We start from the raw sequence: 26617 nt of genomic DNA, 5'->3' as shown, positions 1-26617 counted from the left end.
TTCGGAAGTTTGGAGAATATTTAACATGGCCTGAGGGATTTAACGCTGCAAAAACTATGACCCAGTGCACAGACGAGGATCCGCGAGATTACCTCCTACGGTTTAAAAGAGCGCACTACGCGGGTGATGTGGATCAGTATCATGAAGGTGACAAAAGGTTCAAAGTTATGTTTTTTGGGTCTTTGAGTACAGAGATTACAGAAATTGTGGGAATGGTTTTGAATCCAGAAACAGCCTCCATACACCATATAGAGGATAAGGCGCACAGAGCTTGGCTGTACAGAGCTAAAGACAATAGTCCTACGACACCCAGGGAGAGGGATGATGTAACCAGTGTTTCAGAGGGAAATAAAAATCACGTGAGCAGAAACACAGCACCACCAGCGAGGCAATGGCCCGCAGGCTGGGAGCGATCGCAGCGTGCAGGGACGCATATTTGCGAGGATCGCGGTGTGTGTAGACCAAGAGCAGAATCATGCCGGGTCCCAGTGCCACGACACACGAGGGATCCAACACAATCGGCCCACTTCCGATCGATTCCCCCACCAGTTGTTACCAGGAGAGAGCAGAGGCATGAGGAATAGGGAGACAGGCGTGAGCTTGGCTGAGACACAAACAATGACACGGGCACGTGATGAATCAATCACATTGGTTGAGAGGGAGCTTTCAGTGAGAACGGTGTCCGCGGAGCTGCAGGGAAATCACGGACCCGTTAAAACAATTAAGCAGGCTGCTGTTGACAAGGTAAACCAGGAGGGTCCCAATGATTGGGAAAAAATAAATGCGTCGGGCACCAGTTCTGATAATGTGGTGGAGAGCGCAAGTGTTGCTCCCGTAATTGACACACCTATCGAGCAGGGAAACATAACTGCATTAAAGTGTGATCCGACAGGAGATGATAACCAACCGCAGGGAGGGGAAGGAAAACCTGATTGTCTGGTAAATAGAAATGCCACCCCTTGTGTCGCGGAAGTGCGTGAGTGTACTGTGGAAGAGGCAGATGCATGCAGACATCAGCCTTTGGATGATAAATAGTGATCGGGCACACTAAGGAGGGATGGAGATCAGAGTGTTGAAGTGGAGGAGAAGAATATCCGTGACGGATCGGGAATTGTGTTGAAACACAGCACACTCAAAAGCACGGAATTGAATCGTGACCCAGAATCGAATCGTGGCACGGAATCGAATCGTGGCACGGAATAGAATCGTGGCCCAGAGTCAAATCGACTCCCAGAGGCAACAGATGTGCACAGGGCTGCGGAGAATGCAAATGACCCCAACAGTCGAGCACGGAAACTTGTGGTGTATGTTGATCCTGGTTACGCACAGCATAACTTCACGCCACACAATCTCACATGGAAAGGGAGTGATAAAAGAAATTACCGATACGAACCAGTGAGCCGTGTTCATTTGGCCAAAGCCATCACGACGATGAGCCGGGACGATGATGTGATGATGTTGCATGGAAGGGTCATAGGTAACTCTAAGATACCTGGCCATGAGAGATATGATACACTCTTGACTAAAAGAGTCAGTCAGGTTATTAATGACTTGGTACAAAGGTGGCAGAGAGGTAACATGAGAAAGACAGAGAGACACCGTGGTTCTCGTTAACCTGCACTCCGCCATGGTTAACTTAACAATCCAAGAATTGAGTTTCGCAATCCGAGATCTGTACGAAGAAGAGAATACTCGACAGCCAATTCAATGGTTGATCCAAAGACTTGTTGCATTGCACCAGCGGCAGCATCAGTGATCTTCTCCAAGGGCAAATTCCTTCATATCTGGTAACTCCAACACTAAAAAAAATGTGCTACCATCAGCATCCCTGGAAACAATCAGTACAACACAGGTACAAATTGCCTTTAAAATGGGTACAGCCACACCCATACATGGAGACTCCCAGACCAGACAGCTGGCATTTTTGTTGAATTTCCCACTGGTCAAACCCGAAAATGTATTCCGATTGCGGACAGTATTGAACGTGGGTACATGGAATAACGACATCTCCTATAACATGTAGCCAGTAAAACAATTTCCCCTTGTTTTACCTTCCTTTTAGTATTTCTTTTCTTATTTCAAATGTAATCATAAGTTGTGACGTGCGTGCGTTGTAAGGAAAAAATACTTGAGCAATATTGATGATTCATGATGGAAAAGTGCATATATTCTTTATTTTTAAAATGACCTGTGGCCAATTGACCCCCGATCATTTTTAAAAGGGCGGATGTTCTATATGTCCCCCTTTCCATCTTAATATTAACAAGTAATTTTTCAATACATATAGATACATATTTCTATTGTTTCTTTTAATTTTAATAATGAATAAAAACACCAAACCAGGCCTCAGCATGGCATGTGGAGGTCATATTTACCTTGACCCACTAACACGATTTTGACGTTCAGAGCCCTCCCAGGGTCAGAGGGAGCAGATAGAGAGCAGAGTGCAGCGGATTGAAAGGGGCTGACGTAAACACAAAGCCAGGGTCACTGGGAGGTTGCGTTAGCCTAGATCTAGTTAAGTCAAAAAAGCTAATTGGTTCTGCATTATTATTAAAGTAACTTAAAGTCGGAATTTAACGACAGGGTAGGCTAAAGTTATTGATCTTCACACCCACTTCAATTGAACCCTGCCACAAGCTACGTCAATGTAACCATCACCCGTCTATTAATTTAATATGAAATGTATTTACATATTTTAATAATTTCTATACGACTTGACCCGAAGCCTAACAATCAGGTTTTCCTAAGTCAACATGAATGCTCTAATCCACCCATACGCAAATAATAAGCCGGGTTAAAGTAAGAGTAGAGAGGAAAAGAAATGCAAGCGCACGGCAAAACTGCAACGTAAGCAAAGGGCGATGTTAAACCCAGGGTCGGAGAGAAAGGGAGATCCCGGCCGTCTTTGTATCCCCACAGCGAGGGGTAGGAGTGTGTATACGCTTGGGGAAACACAAGTCAAAGACCACAACGGGAAGCTGACCCAGACCTTGGATTAATACAGTATCATAACTGTGGAACTCTGATGAAATGAAATGTTAACTTAAAACTTTTTAACCATTTCTTTGTGCGTCGATGAAAGTCGGAGGGAATATCACCCCTCCCTCCAGGTTGTGCACCCAGACAGAGAGGCGCCTTCAAGACAATTTATAACATTTGATTGTTTTACTTGTGGGTTTTATGGTAGGAGTATGACAACGGAATATACCGTGGGTGATCCACACAAGGACACACACTGACACATGTACGGACACACACACGGACGCAGATACATACGGACAAATCCTGACACAGCAAAAATCGAAAGAAACCCCACCTTGTGGGCCAGGATCCGAGTGAAGGGATTTTTGGGCATAAAAAGAGGATCCTGAGCATTGAAACCTCAGTTCGACAGGAGAGGGTCAGCTCACCAGAGTTCGACCGGGGGGGGTCGGCTCACCAGAGTTCGACCGGGGGGTCGACTCTCGGGAGACAGCTCGACTCGGAGGAGGTCGGAACTCGGGGAGTTCGACCAGGGGGGTCGGAACTCGGGGAGTTCGACTCGGAGGAGGTCGGAACTCGGGGAGTTCGACCAGGGGGGTCGGAACTCGGGGAGTTCGACTCGGAGGAGGTCGGAACTCGGGGAGTTCGACCAGGGGGGTCGAAACTCGGGGAGTTCGACTCGGAGGGGTCGGAACTCGGGGGAGTTCGACCAGTGGGTCGGGTCAGGAGCAGTTCCAATCGGGAACGAGAGCAACAGGTCGCCAGCCGGCGAGCTGCAGAGCAGGGGGCGGCGAGCAGAGGCCAAAGTGGCCCCGTCGCTACCCACTGACGTTGGCAAGACTCGCAGGGTAGTGAGGCGTCACCTAGTGTGATTTCCAAGAGCTGAAAGACAGAGTATTGCTGGAAGATTATTCTACATTGAGTCCAGCTGCAGAGCGACTGACGCACCAAGCAAGAGCTTCTGCAAACCAGAGCAAGAGCACGTGCGACTTGAGGCATCCAGCAGTGGAGAAAAACCTGCTTTCAGCAAACCAGCAACGAGTACGTTCGAGTTCTCCACACAGAGAGAGGGAGCGTGCTGATGCAGCTCATCCAGCAGCGGAGAGAAACTGCTGTCAGCGAACCAGCACGAGCGTGATCGCGCAGCTCATCCAGCAGTGGAGAGAGGTGTCCACTGAGCAGCACTGAGAGCGATCAAGCAACTCTCCCCCGTGGACAGAGGCTGGCTGCCGCGTGGAGGAGGGCGCCGATACGTATGATGCACTCCCACACGCCTCACCGCTCTAAAGGGAGCAAGTCTATTTCTCCTACAAGCGATGCCAACTTCGGCGTATGTTAACGCAAATAATTAATTCCAAACACTGACTATTCAAGACAATTCATATCACTCAAACATACACGGGTCCTTAACCAGAAGCGAACACTCAAGTCCGTGAACCATCTGGCCGTGGAAGCATCGATCGTGTGATAACAGTCAGTCGTTTATAAGTATATTCGTAATTTTCCTCTTTGATATTTTGTTTTGGACTGTACTTCTAATCGCATAAGTTACCAACCGATCCATCAGTACGAATTAACCCTTGGCACCTTCGCCACGGAGCTACGCTCCCGGAGAGGAATCGTGCTAAACCGATTTTCTGATCATACAATCTTATTCACGAATTAATTAATCTCCCGTGAGAGAACACGTTCCGCCGCACACCCTCACACATAAGCCATTTCGGTAGTCTTATAGTCTGTCCGGTGGATCTGTTGTTACATTTATGCCTTTGGAAATAATAACTGTTTGATTGTCTTTTTATATGAATACCGTTGCAGGTTAATCAATCGCCTGTGATAATGTGCTGACCATTTCAAGCATAATGATCGTTCATATTATAATGTATAAGCTTTTGTGTAGCATAGCATTGGCATGTTCTGACTCTCTCACTAACAGCAATCGCTTTATGCGGGGTCCATGTGTTATCAAAGTGAAATCGTACAGTCGTTGATGATACTGTCTTGATACCGTGTGGATACTGTGTTGAAGTTCCGAGATTGAGAGTTCACATACATATTATAGTTAAGGTTTAATTAGAAAATAAATTGATTAATACAGAAGTGGTCGTGGGATTCTTTCCTGAAATTTTTGCATAAGACCTGTATCCTGCGATGAGATATGAACTCGGGAACCTAAACTATAAACACACCAATCCACACTCATTAAACTAAAGCGAATGATCTGAACTTGGGACCTAAAATATGAACACTCGGGGAGTGTTAAAGCGATAATCATTGTATTATGCTGATCAATGATACGAAGTTAGACAACGAGGCCGAATTGACACTAGCGTAACTGCACACGATTGATTGCGTTATCCTGATTGATAACCCCACCTCGTCAACGAGGTGGGGCCTGATTATCATAAAGGCTATCATTAACACAACCACACCCACTCGTATGAATTAATACGATTACCTCTCTAATTAGCATAGTTATACGCATAATTACACGAATTAACATAATTTCGTATTAATTATGCACATTTCGAATTTCATTTAATTTTCATTATTTTTCATCAATTTTCACACACCCACATATACAACATAAAGCACTGAGAGCACTCCAAATGATCATGTCACCCAATTGAATGTCTTTTGTCCTGTTTCTGCAAGTAATATAATGCTTTGACAAGAAGCTATTTTAACACAGAGTTGGCACTGTGTCGGTTAAACCATAAGGGGGAAATAAATCGAGTGTTGTGGTAAACAACTTTATACTCAATATGACTGGAGGCCCCAACTGCAGCCCTCAACGATGGAGAGGGGATGCAGAGCCCAATGTGGTGCTGGCCCTCCACAAGTTAAACCCCTTCGTGGGCTGCCTTGCCCAACTCAACATGGCAACACCAATGGCTAATTGCCCACTTGGCTTTGAAATCATACCCAGACATCTGCATTGCTCTGATTAATTGGTAACATTTAAATAACTGGCAGTGGAGACTATCTGAAATAGTGACCGTCAATTACTTAACTTTGTGAGGCCAATTTGGAGGTTTCCAGTGCCGAGACAGCCTCAATATTATTTCGGCGTAAGCCGATAATTAATTCAACTTGAGACCACGTGTGTTGCAAATAATAACAATAAGCATAATAACTTCGACAATTTCTACAGCACCGTAACATAGCAAGCCATTACAAGGGTGCTTTGTTATGAGACATAATCGTTTTTTGGAACCCATACGGTGAGGAATGCATTTGTGTGTGCCAGAGAACAGTCGTGGATGACTAAGAGCTAATTGTTAAGACACTGCAAGAGGTCTCTATCCACCTGTAGGGAATACATCCTCCTTTTATATGCCCTGACATGAGTGTCTATCACATGTCTATGAATAATATATTGTTTAATTCTCGGAGCAGGAATATTCCGAATGAAGTGGTATATGGAATGGAATGTGTGTAATCATTGGCTACCAGTATGTAAAACCGTTAACTCACTGCACTTGAGATGAGAGTTTAATCTCTTGTGACCAAACCTAAATTGAAACCAGGATCTCGGTGCTCCTAAATTATTCCTCTTGACACGGTATTTGCCTCCTGAATCACCAGACACCCATTGCTGACGTCCCACAAAGGAGTCGTTTTGTTGCATCCCAGAGGAATGATGAGCTGAGATGGTGCCCTACCAGCATTGAAATTGAAAATCTTCTGATTTTGGGATGGGTGGTTTGTCACCTGTTTGGATCGGAATGTATAATAGCACAATAGTGAACACACACTGCAGATGGAAAGTGAAATGTATTGTTTGCGAAGTGAGAATGTTCATCTGGCAATGCATTGATATTCTTTCCAATAGACCTCTGCCTGCTGTCAGGCTTACGTTTGTTTAAAATATCCATAACAAACTGCGATAATTCAGAAGTGCTTTCATAACTTTATAATGATTAGGTATAGCATGGACTTTCTCGTGACAATGTCAGTGATTTTAATAAAATTAATATTTGTACAACATTGCATAACTCATACATTACAATGTAACATGTGGCACAGTGCTTCGAGTATTTTATAAAGCATTATGCATTAATCTTGATAGGAAGTATTCGTTTATTAGATTATTTATTTATGACATTCAAAACCCCAATGCATTACACGTTTTCTAAAAAATCCATAGTTGTAAATAAATGGGATGTTTTCACAAACGAATAATTGTTTTACACCGAAATCTCTAACGGTCAAAAACACTTTTCCCACTCCGCAACTCCAGCTATTTAACATATACGTTGATTGTAATGTTACCGTGATCACGGTGATCAAAGGTGCAGACTATTTATACGATGTGAGACGCAATAGAATTGTCTATAACTGCTTTTTGGGACGGATCGAATGAGGTGTTTTTTTCAGAAGTGACTTTTAAGCTTAAAACGAAGTCTGTTTGGATCGGGAGACCTCATTCTGGTAGTAAGAATAATTGGCGGCTTTTCTCAAGGGAAACAGTCGCCCCATGGCAGTTTGACTTGAGTCAGAGTTTAGTCGATTTGCTGCACTATCACCTTTGATGATATGACGATTGTCACAATATCACATAAATGTACAACTCTTTCACGTTTTTATTGCATTGTTTGTGTGCTTTGCTGTAATTTTAGTAGGAATAAACACTCCTAGAAATACTTTAACTGCTGCAGTTCACTTAACATAATTCTGTCACCCTGTTTTATAAGCGTTTAACTTCACAACCTAAAACTCGAATACTGCATGCGGTTGTCAGTTACACAATAAATAAATTATCATTCAATGAACATATAATTACTTCACATAATTACTATGTCAATTGCTCTATAAAACATTTAGCAAAGCTTAATTGATTGGATAATAGCTCTTTACAACGTTAATTACTGAGTATGTTATTTCATATATATATTTTGTCAGAACACACCACATTTGACAAAAAAAGAGAAACAATAACCACACAACAATATTTTGAAAAACGGACGGAATGATTATTGTGGATATTATCTTATAGGGTAAGTTGTAGTATCACGAAATCATAGTACACACAGTTCCAAAACACCACAAAAATGTCCTTCAGTTACCACTAATTCCCAGATATTTGTGGTTACATTAACATTATTTGTCGCGAAACTATATTTGTCAAGAGCTTAAATGAGTAAAATTTAATCACTAAGATTTGCAGCGACAAGCATTGATTTCATAAATCCTGGTACCCGAAGCATTGAAATTAAATGGACTTTCACTGTGTCATCATTAGTGTGGTTTTAAAATATTAGTACCTTACGTGTTAATGTTGTAAGTATGTACCGTATGTTGATCTGGTTTCAAACCGTGTAAATCGGAGGTGCGGGGGATGGACAACAAACTTAACACAAAAAGCAGTTCTAATCAAAGAGTTGTCAAAAATTGGTTGTCAAAGCTAATTTCTTATTCGGAGAATATTTTTTTTCTTCAGTGCAGGAAGATGTGAACGTCAATATTGGCACAATGTATATTTTGTGTTCATTTCCAACTGTGATTTGTCATCTTAAGCCAGGTGGAATCTCGTTATTCCAGGTGATGCAAAACCCACGCTGTTCTTTTTCGGGGCTTATTAGAAGCTGTGCAGAAGTAATCCGAAATTTTTCTAAATAACTGCAGTAATAATATTGTCATTAGAGCACCTGCCAAGAAATGTCCTCATAACGGAGCTTTGGCAGTAAAAAATCCATCACTGGTCATTAGAAATTACTGTAATAGGCGACAGTTGACAGCACAGCTTCCCACGGTCCTAAAAAGATGCATAACTAAACACGAATATGCTGAATCTGCTGACATTTGTAGGACAATTGTATTTAGGTTTGGAAGGCCACTGTGGTTATTTTTGGTTAGCGTTCCAGCTCAGTGCAATTTGTCTCCACGTTCCGACAAGCCTTCAACCTTTAAAAAGCTGACAGAATAAACAGTTGTCTTCAGCTCCCATGTGTCGCATAAGATCCACCGAACATTCATGAGTAGTAAATATTTTGGGTTTAATTCACTTTTCTCAGAACAGCAAGAGGGCGCACAGGGTGCCCCTGTACTGTATCACCGACAGATTTCGTATTTTGTAGAGTTGACTTTAATCAAGAAAAAATAGGTTTAGAGTATATTCTTAGCTCTTTCGGTGAAGTCAGGTTGAAGGGAAACAATAAAATAATAAAAATATATAAAACAATAAAAATTCTCACCACGTTTCGACCATAACGCAAACGGTCATCATCAGGCATCAGGTGTGAAAAACCAACGGCAAGAAACATTTTAAAGAAGTGGCGGTTTGTATTTATTTATTTTTAAACGGTGCATTTATTTATTTATTAAAAAAAACGCCAGCCCCACGGGCAGCGATTTGGCAGTTTATTTAGAAGGACGAGTCCATCTATGTTCTGAAAAGATGAGGGGGGAGACGAAAAATAAATAAATGCACCGCAATAAAAAAATAAATTAATAAACGCTAACCGCCACTTCTTTAAAATGTTTCTTGCCGTTGGTTTTCACACCTGATGATGACCGTTTGCGTTATGGTCGAAACGTCGTGAGAATTTTTATTGTTTTATATATTTTTTATTATTTTATTGTTTCCCTTCAACGTGACTTTACCGAAAGAGCTAAGATTATGAATTACTGCAGTCACGAAAGCTTTAAATCAAAATTTAGGTTTAGAGTAAGCAATAGCGCATATTGCGTAGTGTATGTAGCCGGTGTGAGCTCACCCGTGATTAATCACACGTATACTTGTGCACTCTGCTAATAGCTAGGGATAACCAGGTGCGTTTGTTTCATTATTATTCAGAGAAGGCGGTGGTGATCGCGGATTCGACGCAGAGCTCCACGAGGCACGCACCTAATTTAGATTTGGGAAGACTTTGGACTGAGGAATTGAGCTGTGGTGTAGTGACGCAGAGGATGGCTCTGGTCGCTATTGCAGATACGCATTTGCCCTTCTGAAGAAGACTTTCGCCCCTTTCACAAACCCCCAGGACTCATCTGTTGTGGAGTCGCCCCACTTCTCCGGAGAGCAGAACACAATGCAGAGTCTCTACTCACCGTCTCCGAACTTTATAGTTTTTAATTGTTGTTGTTATTGCTGTTGTTGTTGTTGTCTATTTAGCCGACCTCTCCCCCTCGCAATGATTCACGATGGGAGGAGAGGGCACAGGGCAGACCCGCTACGTCTACATACAGAGCCGTTTTTCAATCCACTGCTAGATGAGGACCTCGCTATGCCCTGTGGTCGTGGTGGTTATTTATCCACACTTCAGCGTACTGGTGAGTGCAGGTTTATGTAAGTGGGGAGCATCATGACATGGATGGAGATTTGTTTTTATTAATCTGACATCGATTATGTTAAGGAGGCGACAAGTGATAACATGCACATTTATGTTCTTTAGATCGAGTACTAATCAACTTCCCCCAGTAACATGCAATGATCATTACAGTGCTAACAGAACACTCTCTCCTTTGCTCTAAGCCATTTGTGTCTTTAAAAAAGCAATCATTATTTTATCATGTGTGAAATTGCAGAAATAGCTGCAGTTCAGTTGATGCAGGGCAAATATGCGAATGTGGCATCTTGAAATGGTAAATTAAATAAAATCCTTTTTAAAATGCCACATTTAAATTAAAATCTTCACAATTTTAGGGAGTACACTCCTGGAAAGCAGGATTGTGGATTCAGGAATTATTTCCTTCGTAAAGAATCAAATTAGGAAGTTGAAAAGGCATGGTAATATACTGGGATAAGAGGATTACTTCAAAAAACATGGGGAGGGTTTTAAATCGTGAATTTCCACTATGTTTTTGGCATGATTCAAATTTAAACTGGTTTGTCATTGAAAACCCAATGTCATTGAAAACCCAATGCAAATTGGAGCTTAATGCAGAGTCATTAGCGTATTTAATTCCCAAACCACTCAAGGAATGACCTTTTGTGCAAAATGGCTGTCAGTTTGCACACAACTTTGTTGTTGTTGTTTACATCGATTTTGTGAAATAATTCAGAATTAAATTGTGATGTATTTTTGATAAAACGTTCATTTTTATGTATAAGTAAAAGTTTGCACATAAGTGATGAAGCCTCAAAAACCATGTAAAATAAATAATGATGACAGTGTTCAGCTCTTTGTCAATCCACTGCTGGACAATGCAACGTGAGCTCACCATACTTGATAATTCTGGCTTAGATGTCCCTCATCACTGACGTTAGCCTTGGCCGAGAATCCAACTTGGATCCCTGGTTTCATAGCGCAGTGATGAAAACTCCATACAGCTTACAACATTCTAATCCGAACCCACGTTATGTGTTTTTTACTCTTGCATTACAAATCCCACCGTTGTTCACTCGAGGGGGCTCTCAAGAGCTCCTCTAGAGAATACAGTGAGGGAAAAAAGTATTTGATCCCCTGCTGATTTTGTACGTTTGCCCACTGACAAAGAAATGAACAGTCTATAATTTTAATGGTAGGTGTATTTGAACAGTGAGAGACAGAATAACAACAAAAATCCAAAAAAACGCATGTCAAAAATGTTATGAATTGATTTGCATTTTAATGAGGGAAATAAGTATTTGACCCCTCTGCAAAACATGACTTAGTACTTGGTGGCAAAACCCTTGTTGGCAATCACAGAGGTCAGACGTTTCTTGTAGTTGGCCACCAGCTTTGCACACATCTCAGGAGGGAGTTTCTCCCACTCCTCTTTGCAGATCTTCTCCAAGTCATTAAGGTTTCGAGGCTGACGTTCGGCAACTCGAACCTTCAGCTCCCTCCACAGATTTTCTATGGGATTAAGGTCTGGAGACTGGTAAGGCCACTCCAGGACATTAATGTGCTTCTTCTTGAGCCACTCCTTTGTTGCCTTGGCCGTGTGTTTTGGGTCATTGTCATGCTGGAATACCCATCCACGACCCATTTTCAATGCCCTGGCTGAGGGAAGGAGGTTCTCACCCAAGATTTGACGGTACATGGCCCCGTGTATCGTCCCTTTGATGCGGTGAAGTTGTCCTGTCCCCTTAGCAGAAAAACACCCCCAAAGCATAATGTTTCCACCTCCATGTTTGACGGTGGGGATGGTGTTCTTGGGGTCATAGGCAGCATTCCTCCTCCTCCAAACACGGCGATTTGATTGATGCCAAAGAGCTCCATTTTGGTCTCATCTGACCACAACACTTTCACGCAGTTGTCCAATGAATCATTCAGATGTTCATTGGCAAACTTCAGACGGGCATGTATATGTGCTTTCTTGAGCAGGGGGACCTTGCGAGCGCTGCAGGATTTCAGTCCTTCACGGCATAGTGTGTTACCAATTGTTTTCTAGGTGACTATGGTCCCAGCTGCCTTGAGATCATTGACAAGATCCTCCCGTGTAGTTCTGGGCTGATTCCTCACCGTTCTCATGATCATTGCAACTCCACGAGGTGAGATCTTGCATGGAGCCCCAGGCCGAGGGAGATTGACAGTTCTTTTGTGTTTCTTCCATTTGCGAATAATCGCACCAACTGTTGTCACCTTCTCACCAAGCTGCTTGGTAATGGTCTTGTAGCCCATTCCAGCCTTGTGTAAGTCTACAATCTTGTCCCTGACATCCTTGGAGAGATCTTTGGTCTTGGCCATGGTGGAGAGTTTAGAATCTGATTGATTGATTGCTTCTGTAGACAGGTGTCTTTTATACAGGTAACAACCTGAGATTGGGAGCACTCCCTTTAAGAGTGTGCTCCTATTCTCAGCTTGCTACCTATATATAAGACACCCGGGAGCCAGAAATCTTTCTGATTGAGAGGGGGTCAAATACTTATTTCCCTCATTAAAATGCAAATCAATTTATAACATTTTTGACATGCGTTTTTCTGGATTTTCTTGTTGTTATTCTGTCTCTCACTGTTCAAATAAACCTACCATTAAAATTATAGACTGATCATTTCTTCGTCAGTGGGCAAACGTACAAAATCAGCAGGGGATCAAATACTTGTTTCCCCTCACTGTATATATGTATCTGTGTATGTATCTATGTATCTGTATATGTATCTATGTATCTGTGTATCTGTATATGTATCTGTGTATGTATCTAAGTATCTGTGTATGTATCTAAGTATCTGTGTATGTATCTGTATCTAAGTATCTGTGTATGTATCTATGTAACTGTGTATGTATCTGTGTATGCATCTATGTATCTATGTATCTGTGTATGTATCTATGTATCTGTGTATGTATCTCTGTATGTATCTCTGTATGTGTCTGTGTATGTATCTATGTATCTGTGTATGTATCTGTGTATGTATCTGTGTATCTGTGTATGTATCTGTGTATGTATCTGTGTATGTATCTATGTATCTGTGTATGTATCTATGTATCTGTTTATGTATCTGTGTATGTATCTATGTATCTGTGTATGTATCTGTGTATGTATCTATGTATCTGTGTATGTATCTGTGTATGTATCTATGGACGTTGCACTTTTTTTACACCGTACGTGTCCGGCTGTGCTATCTAGTTGGCTACGTAATATCTGAACCCATCCTGGGCCCCCCAATCAAACACTTGACACTGAGCAGGAAGTGAACTGCAGTCATATAACCCCCAGGGGCATGGGGAAGCCTTCATCCAGCAGTGGATTGATACAGATCTCAAAATTATTGATTTAAAATATTCCAAGCTGGGTTTAAGATGAGTTTGTCATGTATTTTGTGCTTATAATATGGTACATCAAATGAACAGTATATATTCATGCATACAATGCAGTAGTGGTGTAAACACGGTAACGGTTTCACTGCACTGTGCATCACAAAACGTTGCTCGTGGTTGTTCTTCTTTACTGAAATGAAAGCTACTCCTCCACAGAGGGTTGCTGACTCTGAGGTACCAAACGAAACTGAGATATACATACTCTTTGGTTCTTTCGGTAAAGTCACGTAGGTAGAAATAAACTGGGATATATTCTGGGAAGAAAAGAGTATATTTTCTCACAACGCATGACCTCCGGTTGTTAGGTTGTTGGTGGTTACCATGGCAATGCTTATACAAATTAGACCAATTTATAATATTTATCAATATTTAAATCTAAAATACGAAGTACCCAAAGTCTACTGAGGATATAAAATTGCATTTGCATGTCACTGCTGGCAAAAAGGGCCTCCATTCAGGAGAAGCTCCTCTGGAGGGTATTTGGCCTACTCTTCCATGGTAGCCAGATTGTTTTGGCCAACATGCCCACTACATGTGACCTGCCGTTTAACTAACTGCACCCATTCAGAAACTGCTCGGTGGAAAGATGCGAGGAGGTCAAACCAGCGACCTCCAGATGATTCTCCAAGAGCATATAAGACATGGTTTCCATGGAGACATGTTTATGTCTTACATTTGAGCTATGGTGCAGAAAGGCACACCACACATTTCGAACATGGACACACGGATCTTTCAAAATACGTTCGGCATTTACCCACACAGATTGCACCAACAAGTTGTCTGGCTAATGGAGTTGTTGACCACGTTTCAGTAAACCAAATTACCGGTTTGTAAAAAAAGTCCTGTTCTCAACTGCCACCCTACTCTGCCTTTTGATCAATATTTCCCACAACTCTCGATCCTGACTGTGACACCTTAAATAACTATACAGAAACAAGAATCAATTGAATTGTCCCAATCGATTCAAAGCTTTTGAAAACCACCGCGCTGCACATATCAAGAAAACCACCTAGCATTTCACAGACAGCGCCCGCACAACTACAACCCGCTGCGAACACATACACTCTCTCTCTCTCTCTATACGCGATTTTCACTCTCGTTCCTGTGTTTCCTGGTTGAAACCCCCAATGTGGCGCACCACGACACCTCGGTGTCATGGCTCAGCACACTGGACGTGCAACACACAGAACGGCGGCTCAGTGCCCTGGCGGGGCAGTTGAAACTGTTGAGCAGCTTTCTTCACTTGACCCATCTTTGTCCACCCAGCGGAATGAATGGCGACGCCACAGTTGGTGAACGACCTCCCACCTCGCCCAGGCTGCCCAGCGCGCGAGGGTAGATCATGTACAGTGAGGAAAAACAAGTATTTGATCCCCTGCTGATTTTGTACGTTTGCCCACTGACAAAGAAATGATCAGTCTATAATTTTAATGGCAGGTTTATTTGAACAGTGAGAGACAGAATAACAACAACAAAATCCAGAAAAACGCATGTCAAAAATGTTATAAATTGATTTGCATTTTGATGAGGGAAATAAGTATTTGACCCCCTCTCAATCAGAAAGATTTCTGGCTCCCAGGTGTCTTTTATACAGGTAACGAGCTGAGATTAGGAGCACACTCTTAAAGGGAGTGCTCCTAATCTCAGCTTGTTACCTGTAAAAAAGACACCTGTCCACAGAAGCAATCAATCAATCAGATTCTAAACTCTCCACCATGGCCAAGACCAAAGATCTCTCCAAGGATGTCAGGGACAAGATTGTAGACCTACACAAGACTGGAATAGGCTACAAGACCATTGCCAAGCAGCTTGGTGAGAAGGTGACAACAGTTGTTGCGATTATTCAAAAATGGAAGAAACACAAAATAACTGTCAATCTCCCTCGGCCTGGGGCTCCATGCAAGATCTCACCTCGTGGAGTTGCAATGATCATGAGAACGGTGAGGAATCAGCCCAGAACTACACGGGAGGATATTGTCAATGATCTCAAGGCATCTGGGACCATAATCACCAAGAAAACAATTGGTAACACACTACGGCGTGAAGGACTGAAATCCTGCAGCGCCCGCAAGGTCTTCCTCCTCAAGAAAGCACATATACATGCCCGTCTGAAGTTTGCAATGAACATCGGAATGATTCAGAGGACAACTGGGTGAAAGTGTTGTGGTCAGATGAGATCAAAATGGAGCTCTTTGGCATCAACTCAACTCGCGGTGTTTGGAGGAGGAATGCTGCCTATGACCCCAAGAACACCATCCCCACCGTCAAACATGGAGGTGGAAACATTATGCTTTGGGGGTGTTTTTCTCCTAAGGGAACAGGACAACTTCACCGCATCAAAGGGACGATAGACGGGGCCATGTACCGTCACATCTTGGGTGAGAACCTCCTTCCCTCAGCCAGGGCATTGAAAATGGGTCGTGGATGGGTATTCCAGCATGACAATGACCAAAAACACACGGCCAAAGCAACAAAGGAGTGGCTCAAGAAGAAGCACATTAATGTCCTGGAGTGGCCTAGCCAGTCTCCAGACCTTAATCCCATAGCAAATCTGTGGAGGGAGCTGAAGGTTCGAGTTGCCAAACGTCAGCCTCGAAACCTTAATGACTTGAAGAAGATCTGCAAAGAAGAGTGGGACAAAACTCCCTCCTGAGATGTGTGCAAAGCTGGTGGCCAACTACAAGAAACGTCTGACCTCTGTGATTGCCAACAAGGGTTTTGCCACCAAGTACTAAGTCATGTTTTGCAGAGGGGTCAAATACTTATTTCCCTCATTAAAATGCAAACCAATTCATAACATTTTTGACATGCGTTTTATGGATTTTTTTGTTGTTGTTCTGTCTTTCACTGTTCAAATAAACCTACCATTAAAATTATAGACTGATCATTTCTTTGTCAGTGGGCAAATGTACAAAATCAGCAGGGGATCAAATACTTTTTTTCCCCTCACTGTACATACACAGATACATAGATACATACACATAGATCCTTACATACATTAATAGATACATAGTTTATAAATGATACATAGATAGATACATACATAGTTCCTCGCCACTGATGTTAGTTGGATCAGTTCAAAGTGCAGTCTGATAACCAATCTTGCACCACGCCACAAACCAACACTCGTGTGACATTTTATCAAATTAAGAATTCTGAATGTAGTGTTTCTATAAATCCTTTATTAAGCAGGCCTGTGTTTGACATCAAGCTCAGAAAACATCACCGGTTATTAAAATCTACTTTGTGGTCTGTTACACCTTTGAGAGCTTGACAATGGGCAGCGGTGATGAGATTGGCACTGACGGTGGCATCAACCGACAGAGCTGCAAATGCTCCTTCTGCGTCAAATGTGACAGCACCACAACTCCTCGTTTTTCCACTTGGCCTAGTTTCCCCAGCAGTGTCCTCTTTTCCAGGTAACATCGTTTTTGGTAGATTGGCAGAAAAAAAAGACGTCACTAAAGACAATTAACGCAAGTGTAGTCCTCCTCCCCTGTTCTGGTATCCAGAGAGATATTATTATTCCGTGATGTCCTGGTTTATGTGTTTGTACCTCAGAGGTGACAACCCTGGATATTGTTTAACACGCGGCAGGCTTTCGTGACCAATATAATCCATAATACAGGGGTTTTGGGGGGGTTAGATCGCGATCTAACCCAAAAACAACCCATATTGTGGATGGGTAATGCTGTGTGTGTGTGCGTTAACCATAAAATACAGCGGCCGTTAAAGATGCCATTGACTCTATATAAACAAAAATAGTCGCCGTTGGTGTCATGGTCCAAATTTGAAGACAAATAATACTTGCAAATTACTTGATTGGGCAACAGACGGCAAACGCCTTCTGCCGGGCGCAAAACACACACACTTAACAGGGCCATGGGGAAAAACAATCTTGGAACTCGCCGAGGCTTTGCTCGGTAAACAAATTCATCGTGAAGGAGGAGAAGTGATGGGGGGGTGGCGGTGGCGGCGGCGGCAAGGCAAGGCAGCCTGACCTGGATGACGAGCACCCAGATGCGCAGGTAGCAGAAGACCACCACGCCGATGGGCAGCAGGAAGTGGAAGAACACCACGGAGACGGTGTAGGCGGTGCTCACCGACTGCGAGAACGTGCACGAGTAGACACGCGCGTCGTACTGCAGCGAGCCCACGAACAGGTTGGGCAGGATGGCCGTGAGCGTGAGCAGCCACACCCCGGACACGTAGGCCAGCGTCTTGCGCGTGCCGTACAGGCGGTCGTAGTAGAAGCTGTGGCAGATGTAGCAGTAGCGATTGAGCGCGATGGCCATGATGTTGAAGACCGAGCCGATGACGCTGAGGCCCATGAAGAAGCCGCTAATCTGGCAGTGGAGGTCTCCCATGGTCCAGCCGTCGTGGACGATGGCTTGCACCACCAAGGGGTACGGATATACGGCCACGAGCAGGTCGGCGACTGCCAGGCTCACGACGAACACATTGCCTGCACGCGACACGACCTTCCGTTAAGTTGGTCAAGAGAAGTCACCAGTCGTGGTAAAGGTACAGTCGCGCAATCGCGTGCTCACACAGCTGGTGTTTTGGCCTACTCTTCCTCGCTGGCCAGACTTCTTTAAAAGAGGTGAGAGACCCCGCGCTTTATTCGACTGCATGCCACGTGCCCAGGGACCGCGGTGCACCCATTTACACTGCTGGGTGGATGCAGGCAGCAGATCTAAGACACTTTTACCGTTGCCTCAACTGCCGTGCCTGGAGATCGAATGGGGGACCTCTGGATTTCACGTCCACTGTGATACCTTTCATACCACGGCCATGTCATATTCTTATATAAAATACAAACACAGTTGATACCTTGGGATAATTGTGACAAAGTGACTTGCTATGTTGTGCCTAATCGTATTCACTCCATGTGTTATCCACAGTGAAGTTTAAGACTCTCCGTGTATACACGTATGCATCAAATGCAGCAGACCATATTATTTTTAGGGGCCGTCTATAAATGACGTCACACACCTAGGGGGGGGGGAGGGGGGTCAGACATTTGTGACGATGTGTGACGAGGGAGGGAGGGGGGGTTTGATAAATGTGACGTCACATCAAAATGCACAACTTTAAATAAATATAAACAATAGAATTGTTATAACAACACAAATTTTGATTAATTTTCATTATTAACTATTTGATTATTTACATTTACTAAGGTCACCTTTTATTTATTCCATGAAGGAGCATTTTGCTTCTCCATGGGAGAATGGAGAATCATAAATTTTGTTAATTTTTTAATGATTGTTATTAAACATTTTCATTTTAATGATTCGTCCAGGGCTTTTCATTCTGTGGAATGAATATGTGATTGTTATAATTGTACTCTCCATTTTGCTTCGTTCTACTACAAAGTTACAAGTATTTTTGTATAGTTATAATTAATTTTAATATTTTATAATTATAAGAGAATTTCAATATAATATTATGAACATCTGCAGTTTTAGTTAGACGTTGAATATTTTCAAGTGAATTTTATGCTAAATTTGTGCTTTTCAACGCCTCCTTTTAAATAAATGTTTTCTCCTACATCAGAGTGCAGCGACACATTATATACGCACTACAATGACAATAGTTTAAAGTGATTTGAAGCATGGTTTATTTTCATAATATACACAGGTTCTCTGCTGATGTGTTTTCTGGTTGGACCACGTGTTGTTCACCAATTGAATTCTCGAAGAAGCTCCCAGCACTTTGGAGCGAAACTTCCGAACATCGTGCCGAACAACACACGGCACAAGCTGAAAACACTTCGGAGAGATGAAAACATCCCTGGAAACCACGCAGGGTCAAATTGGAAAATGCTTTGACGCACAAGGTGTGCTGGAGCTTGAATGGCATTTTACACGTTATTATACGTACTTTAACGGTAAAATATATTGGGATGGTGCTCATCTCCTGTATACAGCCCTAAGCCAGTGGTGGAAATTCCCCATTCATATAGCGAAGGAAAGTTACCCGTAGACCAGCCGCTGTCGACTTTTCCACAAAGTGCTCACTCACTTTATCAACCCTGGAGAGATGATGGACTAAGTCAACCACAAAGCAGGATTTGAACTCTCAACCTGCCGACTGCACCACCAGAACAACGGGTGTGTTATATTTGTAATTTATTTCTCATTTAAAAAAAAGAACGTGCTTACTTGGTTATTGTCGTGTAGACAATTTTGAGATTTAGCTCTCAAGCACAATTGGCCTATTCTAGATTTGAAGCTTTCGTGACTGCGAGGATTCATACTCTTTGGTTTTATTCGGTAAAGTCACGTAGGTAAAACAAATTAAAATAAATTGAAATAAAATAAAAGAAACAATTAAAAACACGACGTTTCGGAGGCAAAGCAAGCTTCCGTCTTCAGGTGGGACCAGTCACAGCAATATCGCTTCACCAAGTGGTGAGGTTCTGGGAACCTCGAGCTTAAATACAGGTTGAGGGGGGGGGGGGTGTGTGGGAGGGGCCATGTAGGGGACTTTATTGGAGTGCGGAGCTGAGTTAATCTGTCTTTTGTTGTGTAGAAGGGTCACTGTGTGTGTGCAGTATAGACGGGAAAAAATGAAGAAGATCCTTGAAGATCCTTGAGGATCTTCTTCATCTGGGAACAGGTCAATTGTAGGCATTGTAACAGAAAATATAAATATAAGTGGAAAATTATCATTCACTTAGTTTTTGATACTAAACCTTTGGCATTATTTAGAATTTAAAAATGTCATTGCGCAATGCCCATGAATCTCAAGTGATCTCGTTGGCTTAAAATATGACTCCAGCTACTGCAATGTACATTGTTATTTAAATTTTTTAATCGGCATGGCTTATTAAAGATCTCCACTTGCCTTTCCCACTTCGCAGATGTCCTCTAGGGTTATAATGTCTACAACACTGTTCATTACCGTGAATGTGTACAACACTGTTTATTAAAGTGAATGTGTACAACACTGTTAATTAACGTGAATGCAACACATCAACATAAGATAACTGCAGCATACAATCATTTACGCCTGTAAACATTTGTAATTCTTCTTTGTATCTATTACATAATCTGCCTCTGTACATAGCGGGTATTGCAATAATAGTGAGTGGGTGGCTTATAGTACCATTATAATAAGGCAATATATTCGTCAGAGTTTAGACTACAAAACCTAATTGCGTATTCAGTATGGGGAAATATTTTTTACTGTCCAGTGTGATTCATACTTTAGCCACTTATATATCTTGCTTTGCAGTACATTTGGAGTATATGTTAGCTACTGCTGCTCTTTGCCCCAAAGCACTCTTTGTCGCTTGGCCAGACACTTGCTTGTCCAGTGACGTTTGTGGAAGTGAGCGAGGCAGTGGAAGGGGATGAGGCCAAGGAACAGACGATGCCGGAAGCTGCGTCAGTACTCACTTGAACCCCGCACGCAGATCAGAGCCTCATTATTCCAGTGCCATATCGTAAAAAACACTCATGTGCTCTCTTTTATAAAACATTTTTTTTGAGAATCTCGTTTTATTGTGCCGAGAACCACACGTGGAGGAGATACCTTGTTGTGCGTCTGTCACACAAACCGGGCAAAGCAAAAGGTGCATTGGTCTACATTTCAAAATCACCATGCAATCAATGAGCGGCCTTACGCTGCTCAATTGATTTCATCAGTCACCTTTTACTCCACGGCTGTGGTTGGCCGAGCCTGCGCCACCAGTGAAGAGACCTGCCAGAGCTGGGGGAGGGCTCGTTGCTTGTACATAAACGGCCTCTCGGTGACGTAACAATTGCCTTCTGCTTAAATAATAACCGGCGTTTTACTTGGCGATGTCCTTCATGATGGCAGGGGACATCTTTACATTTGCAGGCATCGGTCTGCATAGATGGGTTTCCACCGATTCATGACAAGGAACTATTTTCCATTCTTTTCCATTCATTCAATATTCACAAGATTGCGTATTAAGTATGGTACTATCATCAGGTATGGGATGCTTGCTTTGGCATCCTAATACCTGGGTAATACCCGTTCTACATTATTGAGATTTTGATTAAATTTAGCAATGCATGAGTGAACAATGAACATCAGCATGTTTTGGCAATACGCATATGCGTGTTTTTGCTCTAATCTGTTAGTTCAAACATTATTAACTCAGTTGCCACTGACTAAAAATGACATACATTTCCGGTTGTCCATTTGTTCATGTTGTGTTGCAGTAGAAATTGTTTAGCAATGATATCTCAGTGATTTCAAAGTGCAATTGCCTACATTTTTAAAGGAAAGCCTTATTATTTAAAGGGCATTTTTTGAGCATCATTGCAGTGCACTATTCCCATGTTTTGCTTAGTTAAGTCGAGCTTTGTGGTGTGGTTGGGAGATACACGCAGCTAGAGAGATATACACTTTTCAATCATTGCTCATTGTGCGGCACTAATGTTTAAAATTGGTCAATGAAAGAAGATTATCTGCAATGTTAACGCATTGCGGTAACACGAATGCATTGCGATACCACTAACGCATTGCGCACCAATACCACACAACCCTCCAAAGTTGGAGGGGAAATGCACTCCTAAAACACGTTTCAGCAAATGTCTCACCAGCCAACATCAAACGCGGATGAATCAAAGAATGATATTGATTTAGAGCATAATTGTAGCTTGTTCACTCGGACTTGACATTTGGTGTTACAGACACAAAGCAAACATTCCATCCGAGAAAATCTGTTAAATATATCATAGGAGAATGCAACTGAGTAAACTCATTGATTTAATAAGTGTATTGTTCCTTGATGAACTCTAAGGTAGAGGGTCAGCCCTTCCCAAAAACAGTAGGCTTTGGAAATTATTAGATTTTTTAATGAAAATTACCTTTCAGCTCCAAGTCAGTAAAGGTATAATTAAGAGCTTTTATACGACTAAAAACATTAATAATGAGTTATGTTTGTGCTGAAACATATTCCTAAACTTAATCATGTTTATAGTCAACGTCTCATGATTTGGAATATTTATTGAATATTTTAATCTGTTATTTTACTTCAAAACTGAGGTTATGCTGCAGTTGCTTTTGAACAATGTTAAAAACAAAACTTGTATTTAACAAAATATTCTCCAAAGATCACGCAGACGATCTTTGTTTTGTTGTGCCGAGCTTAATCATACATTTGTTTATTTGCCAACTTAGCTGGAGTTCCGCAAATGCAAAAATAACAACATCTGTCATTTGCCACGAAAACGACAGTGACGTTCCTACAGTGCTCGTGCCATGCTGAGTGAAATTTGAGGCCACAAAGTGTCGATGGTTTTCTCGCCAGAGTTCACGGGGCAGAGTAAATGACAGTGGGAGTTGTACTGACATACACTAGTCATCAATTACATTTTCAAATGATGTAATTTGCCGCGGACTTTTTTTTATGATTATCCAATAATTTTCGCAGAATATTTTCCAAAATATTATGATTGGGCAATTATATGGATGACTACATGAATACTGATATATATGGATACTTTTTCGTGTCCTTTGGCATTTTAGGACCTTTGGGACATTACTTATCTACAAAATGCCAAAACCTGTTCTGCCAGTACCCTTTCCCTGACGAATACTCTCAGATCCTTGGGCATACCTGCAGGGCTTGTTCTCACGTCAGTATGTTAAGCAGGCCTTCATCGGCCTTATCCACCTGATCCAATCCCACCACACCGGCTTAGGTAGTTTTGCAATTTAACGATGAACTTGGTAAAATTCTCTGCCTTTTTGGATTTGCTCCCCCCCTCCCCACCCCCCGGGGGAGTTAACTTTAAACCCCTCTCCATTTCGCTTGAGCTTAAGCCTCTGGTAATAATCAGACACATCCTCTCTCCCCTCTAATCTTTGCTCTCTCACGAACTTTTAGAATGCATGCCTCCATGACCTGCTGCCGCACCAGTCACCTAGGCTTCCTGGGTCTCCATGGCGAGCCGGGGAGTGGGGTTTGTCGCTGCTCACCACCTCCCAACCTCAGTAACTGGCTGAATCAGGTCAACTCTACCACTTACTTTGATGCCACGTGGTGGCTCCGGTGTAATCCACCCGTTTGGCACCCTATGTCATCCAAGTCAGTGGCAGGGTCTACTGAATCCTGGACGAGCCCTCCAAAAATTGTGTTTGTGCACCACTACGTGCTAGAGGGCCAGGACAGGTTTAACGTTAGAGGAGGAGGATGATGATCGTGATGTGCTTTGGGGAGCCACCCACAAACGACGAACGGACACGCATAGCAGGGGTGCCAGGCTCCATTGCGGCCTGTAACACCGAGAAAGAACCAAATCTGTTGGCGAGACAATGTATGTAGTTACTACATTGCCAGATTCGCCACACCAGCACGCGTCAGGCACCAGGAACACCCAGTTTCACACACACACTTTGTATGCAGGAGACTCACACCGCACACACAGCTCACAGCGCTTGGGGCCACAGGCCAGTCAACTGCACTGGCTCGAGCCTCCAACCGGTGGCGACACACAAACGCTGCTTGTTAAAACAGTGGCATTCACGTGACACGGACAGGTGAACACTTGATACAGCAACAGCGTGTACCCGACACAACGGTGAACAGTTATGACCGCAACAGGCCCAGCACGCAGGGTCGCACACAGCCTTGAGGGTTGACCAGGTGACCCTCCTGGCGACCCTCCAGGTGACCCTCCAGGTGACCCCTAAGGTGACCCTCCAGGTGACCCTCCTGGCGACCCTCCAGGTGACCCCTAAGGTGACCCTCCAGGTGACCCTCCTGGTGACCCTCCAGGTGACCCTCCAGGTGACCCCTAAGGTGACCCTCCTGGTGACCCTCCTGGTGACCCTCCTGGCGACCCTCCAGGTGACCCTCTGGTGACCCTCCAGGTGAGCCTCCAGGTGACCCTCCAGGTGATCCCTAAGGTGACACTCCTGGTGACCCTCCAGGTGACCCCTAAGCTGACCCTCCTGGTGACCCTCCTGGCGACCCTCCAGGTGACCCTCCAGGTGACCCTCCAGGTGACCCCTAAGGTGACCCTCCTGGTGACCCTCCAGGTGACCCCTAAGCTGACCCTCCAGGTGACCCTCCTGGCGACCCTCCAGGTGACCCTCCTGGCGACCCTCCAGGTGACCCTCCAAGTGACCCTCCTGGCGACCCTCCTGGCGACCCTCCAGGTAACCCTCCAGGTGACCCTCCAGGTGACCCCTGCTCTCAGCGCCCCTCTCGCAGAGCCAAGCGCCAGGAACTGGCATCTGTCTGCTCCCCTCGAACCCTCCCGCACGTCGCACTCCCCTGCCTGCCCTCCGTGCATGGCCTGGCCCCTCTCTCTGTGTATGTTGAACTTCGTTCACACCGTACGTAGTCAATCGTGCTAATCGGAGGTGAGGGGGAGGGCAAAACACTAAACACAAAAGGCAGTTCTAAAGAAATTAGTTTTCAATATAGATGTAAAAGTGCATCGTTTCAGTGGCTTCCTACTGTGGGAAGGAAGAGCGTTCCAGACGGCCGCATAAGGGCATCTGAAAGTACGCGATGCAGTGACCATCTTTATTCGACAGCGAGCCAAAAGCCACTGCAAGGATGACCACAAGAGATCGCGTGATGGTGGTTTATGCTCCTTGACAAGATCAGCAAGTTATTGCGGTTCATTTGTGGCAAGCACTTTGTGTGTAATGAGTGCGACCTTGCAATGTATTCGTTCGGCAATCGGAAGCCAATGCAGCCGATGCGCACGAGACGGACACGGCGCGTGCCAGAGAATTGATCTCAGCCAACGGGATATTTCCCATCATTGATCCTCAACACCTGCTCAATCACATCCTCTTACTCGAGTGCAACCACCTGCGCAATTGCCTCGCTGTCCTCAATTGTACAATCTCTGCATTGTGTCTCTCAGCAGTGCTCGGGCGACCTGATAATAATGAGCCATTGGCAATCACAGTCACCGTGCGGTCTGCCGAAATCGCGTATTCGCCCAGAGCCTCATTGTCAATGGTCCGTCGAAGGCACTCGCTTCACGTGGCCGGGGCGGTGTCACGGCGCAGTGCTGTTTACCTCTCTGCGTCCGTTCCTTCACGAGTAATTGTGTTACATCACTTGGTTTTGCTTCAATGTTCTTTTTCTGTTTTCATTTTGCTCGCTTGTTGAACTCTGTTGATACGCCGCGTTAAAGTAATTTTACCCGAACTTTCAGATGTTACAAAAGGTTGTGGAAGTGTCTTATTCTTCTTGTGTCTGACCATCGAACCCAGGTGCCCGTCGACAAACAGATTAAGTCTTGAAGAGTTCTCACCTGGTTCAACAATAAAGGATCTGTCTGTTATGTTGAGCCACATCGCTGTGCACCACTCTTAATATAATACACACAATCTGTGTTATGTGTTGTGGTATTTTAATACTCATCTCTCAATATGGGTTTCTGCACGTAAACATCTATGCATAACATCATCGTCCTGATGATGCCCATAATCCAATATATCACTGGTGAAATAAACGTGTTAGTCACATTAGAATATATTGGCACACATTGCAATTCCAACAAATCATAAATTGTTTGCACTCTTTGCATTTATCCATGGGCATGCATATGCTCTTTCACATTGTACTCCATTTCAACATGTCAATGCGATATGTGACCTCTAAGTTATTGCAGATTTTCTTCGCAAAAATCCCCCTTTTTATTATCAATTAACGCTATTAAGAACACGTGACCGGGATACCATTTTGAGCATGCAAGGTCAGCTTTATATTTATGTCATTATTTGTATGATTCATGAAGGCAAACTAATTAAATATACATATTAAATATACCTTGACTAAACTTTTCAATACCACATTCATCATTAAGACTGTCTGACGATATAACTGTGTATAAATTTGATGCTATTATGGGCAGTGTTATCATCTTCAAAGAAGATATAAAAATGGCAGAGACTAACATAGCAGGATATTGTGCTGTACACTCTCGGGCGTCTGA

The 26617-nt window shown here is 43.4% G+C and overlaps 1 protein-coding gene across 1 annotated transcript in view; it reads right to left on the bottom strand.

Annotated features, from left to right (window-relative positions):
* The window catches only part of LOC116943525 (melatonin receptor type 1A-A-like), a 47391-nt gene that overhangs the window by 11934 nt on the left and 8840 nt on the right, over window positions 1–26617 (bottom strand). Inside the window, exon 2 of the mRNA XM_032956434.2 lies at window positions 17672–18135. Coding sequence (XP_032812325.2) covers window positions 17672–18135 — 464 coding nt within the window. The remainder of the gene's footprint in view (window positions 1–17671; window positions 18136–26617) is intronic.

Source organism: Petromyzon marinus, chromosome 18, assembly GCF_048934315.1.
Source record: "Petromyzon marinus isolate PM22_M1 ecotype Great Lakes invasive population chromosome 18, UKy_Petmar_22M1.pri1.0, whole genome shotgun sequence".
NCBI classification, from domain to species: Eukaryota; Metazoa; Chordata; class Hyperoartia; order Petromyzontiformes; family Petromyzontidae; genus Petromyzon; species Petromyzon marinus.
The sequence above is the reverse complement of the archived record's forward strand: the minus strand, read 5'-3'. Positions and strand labels throughout refer to the sequence as shown.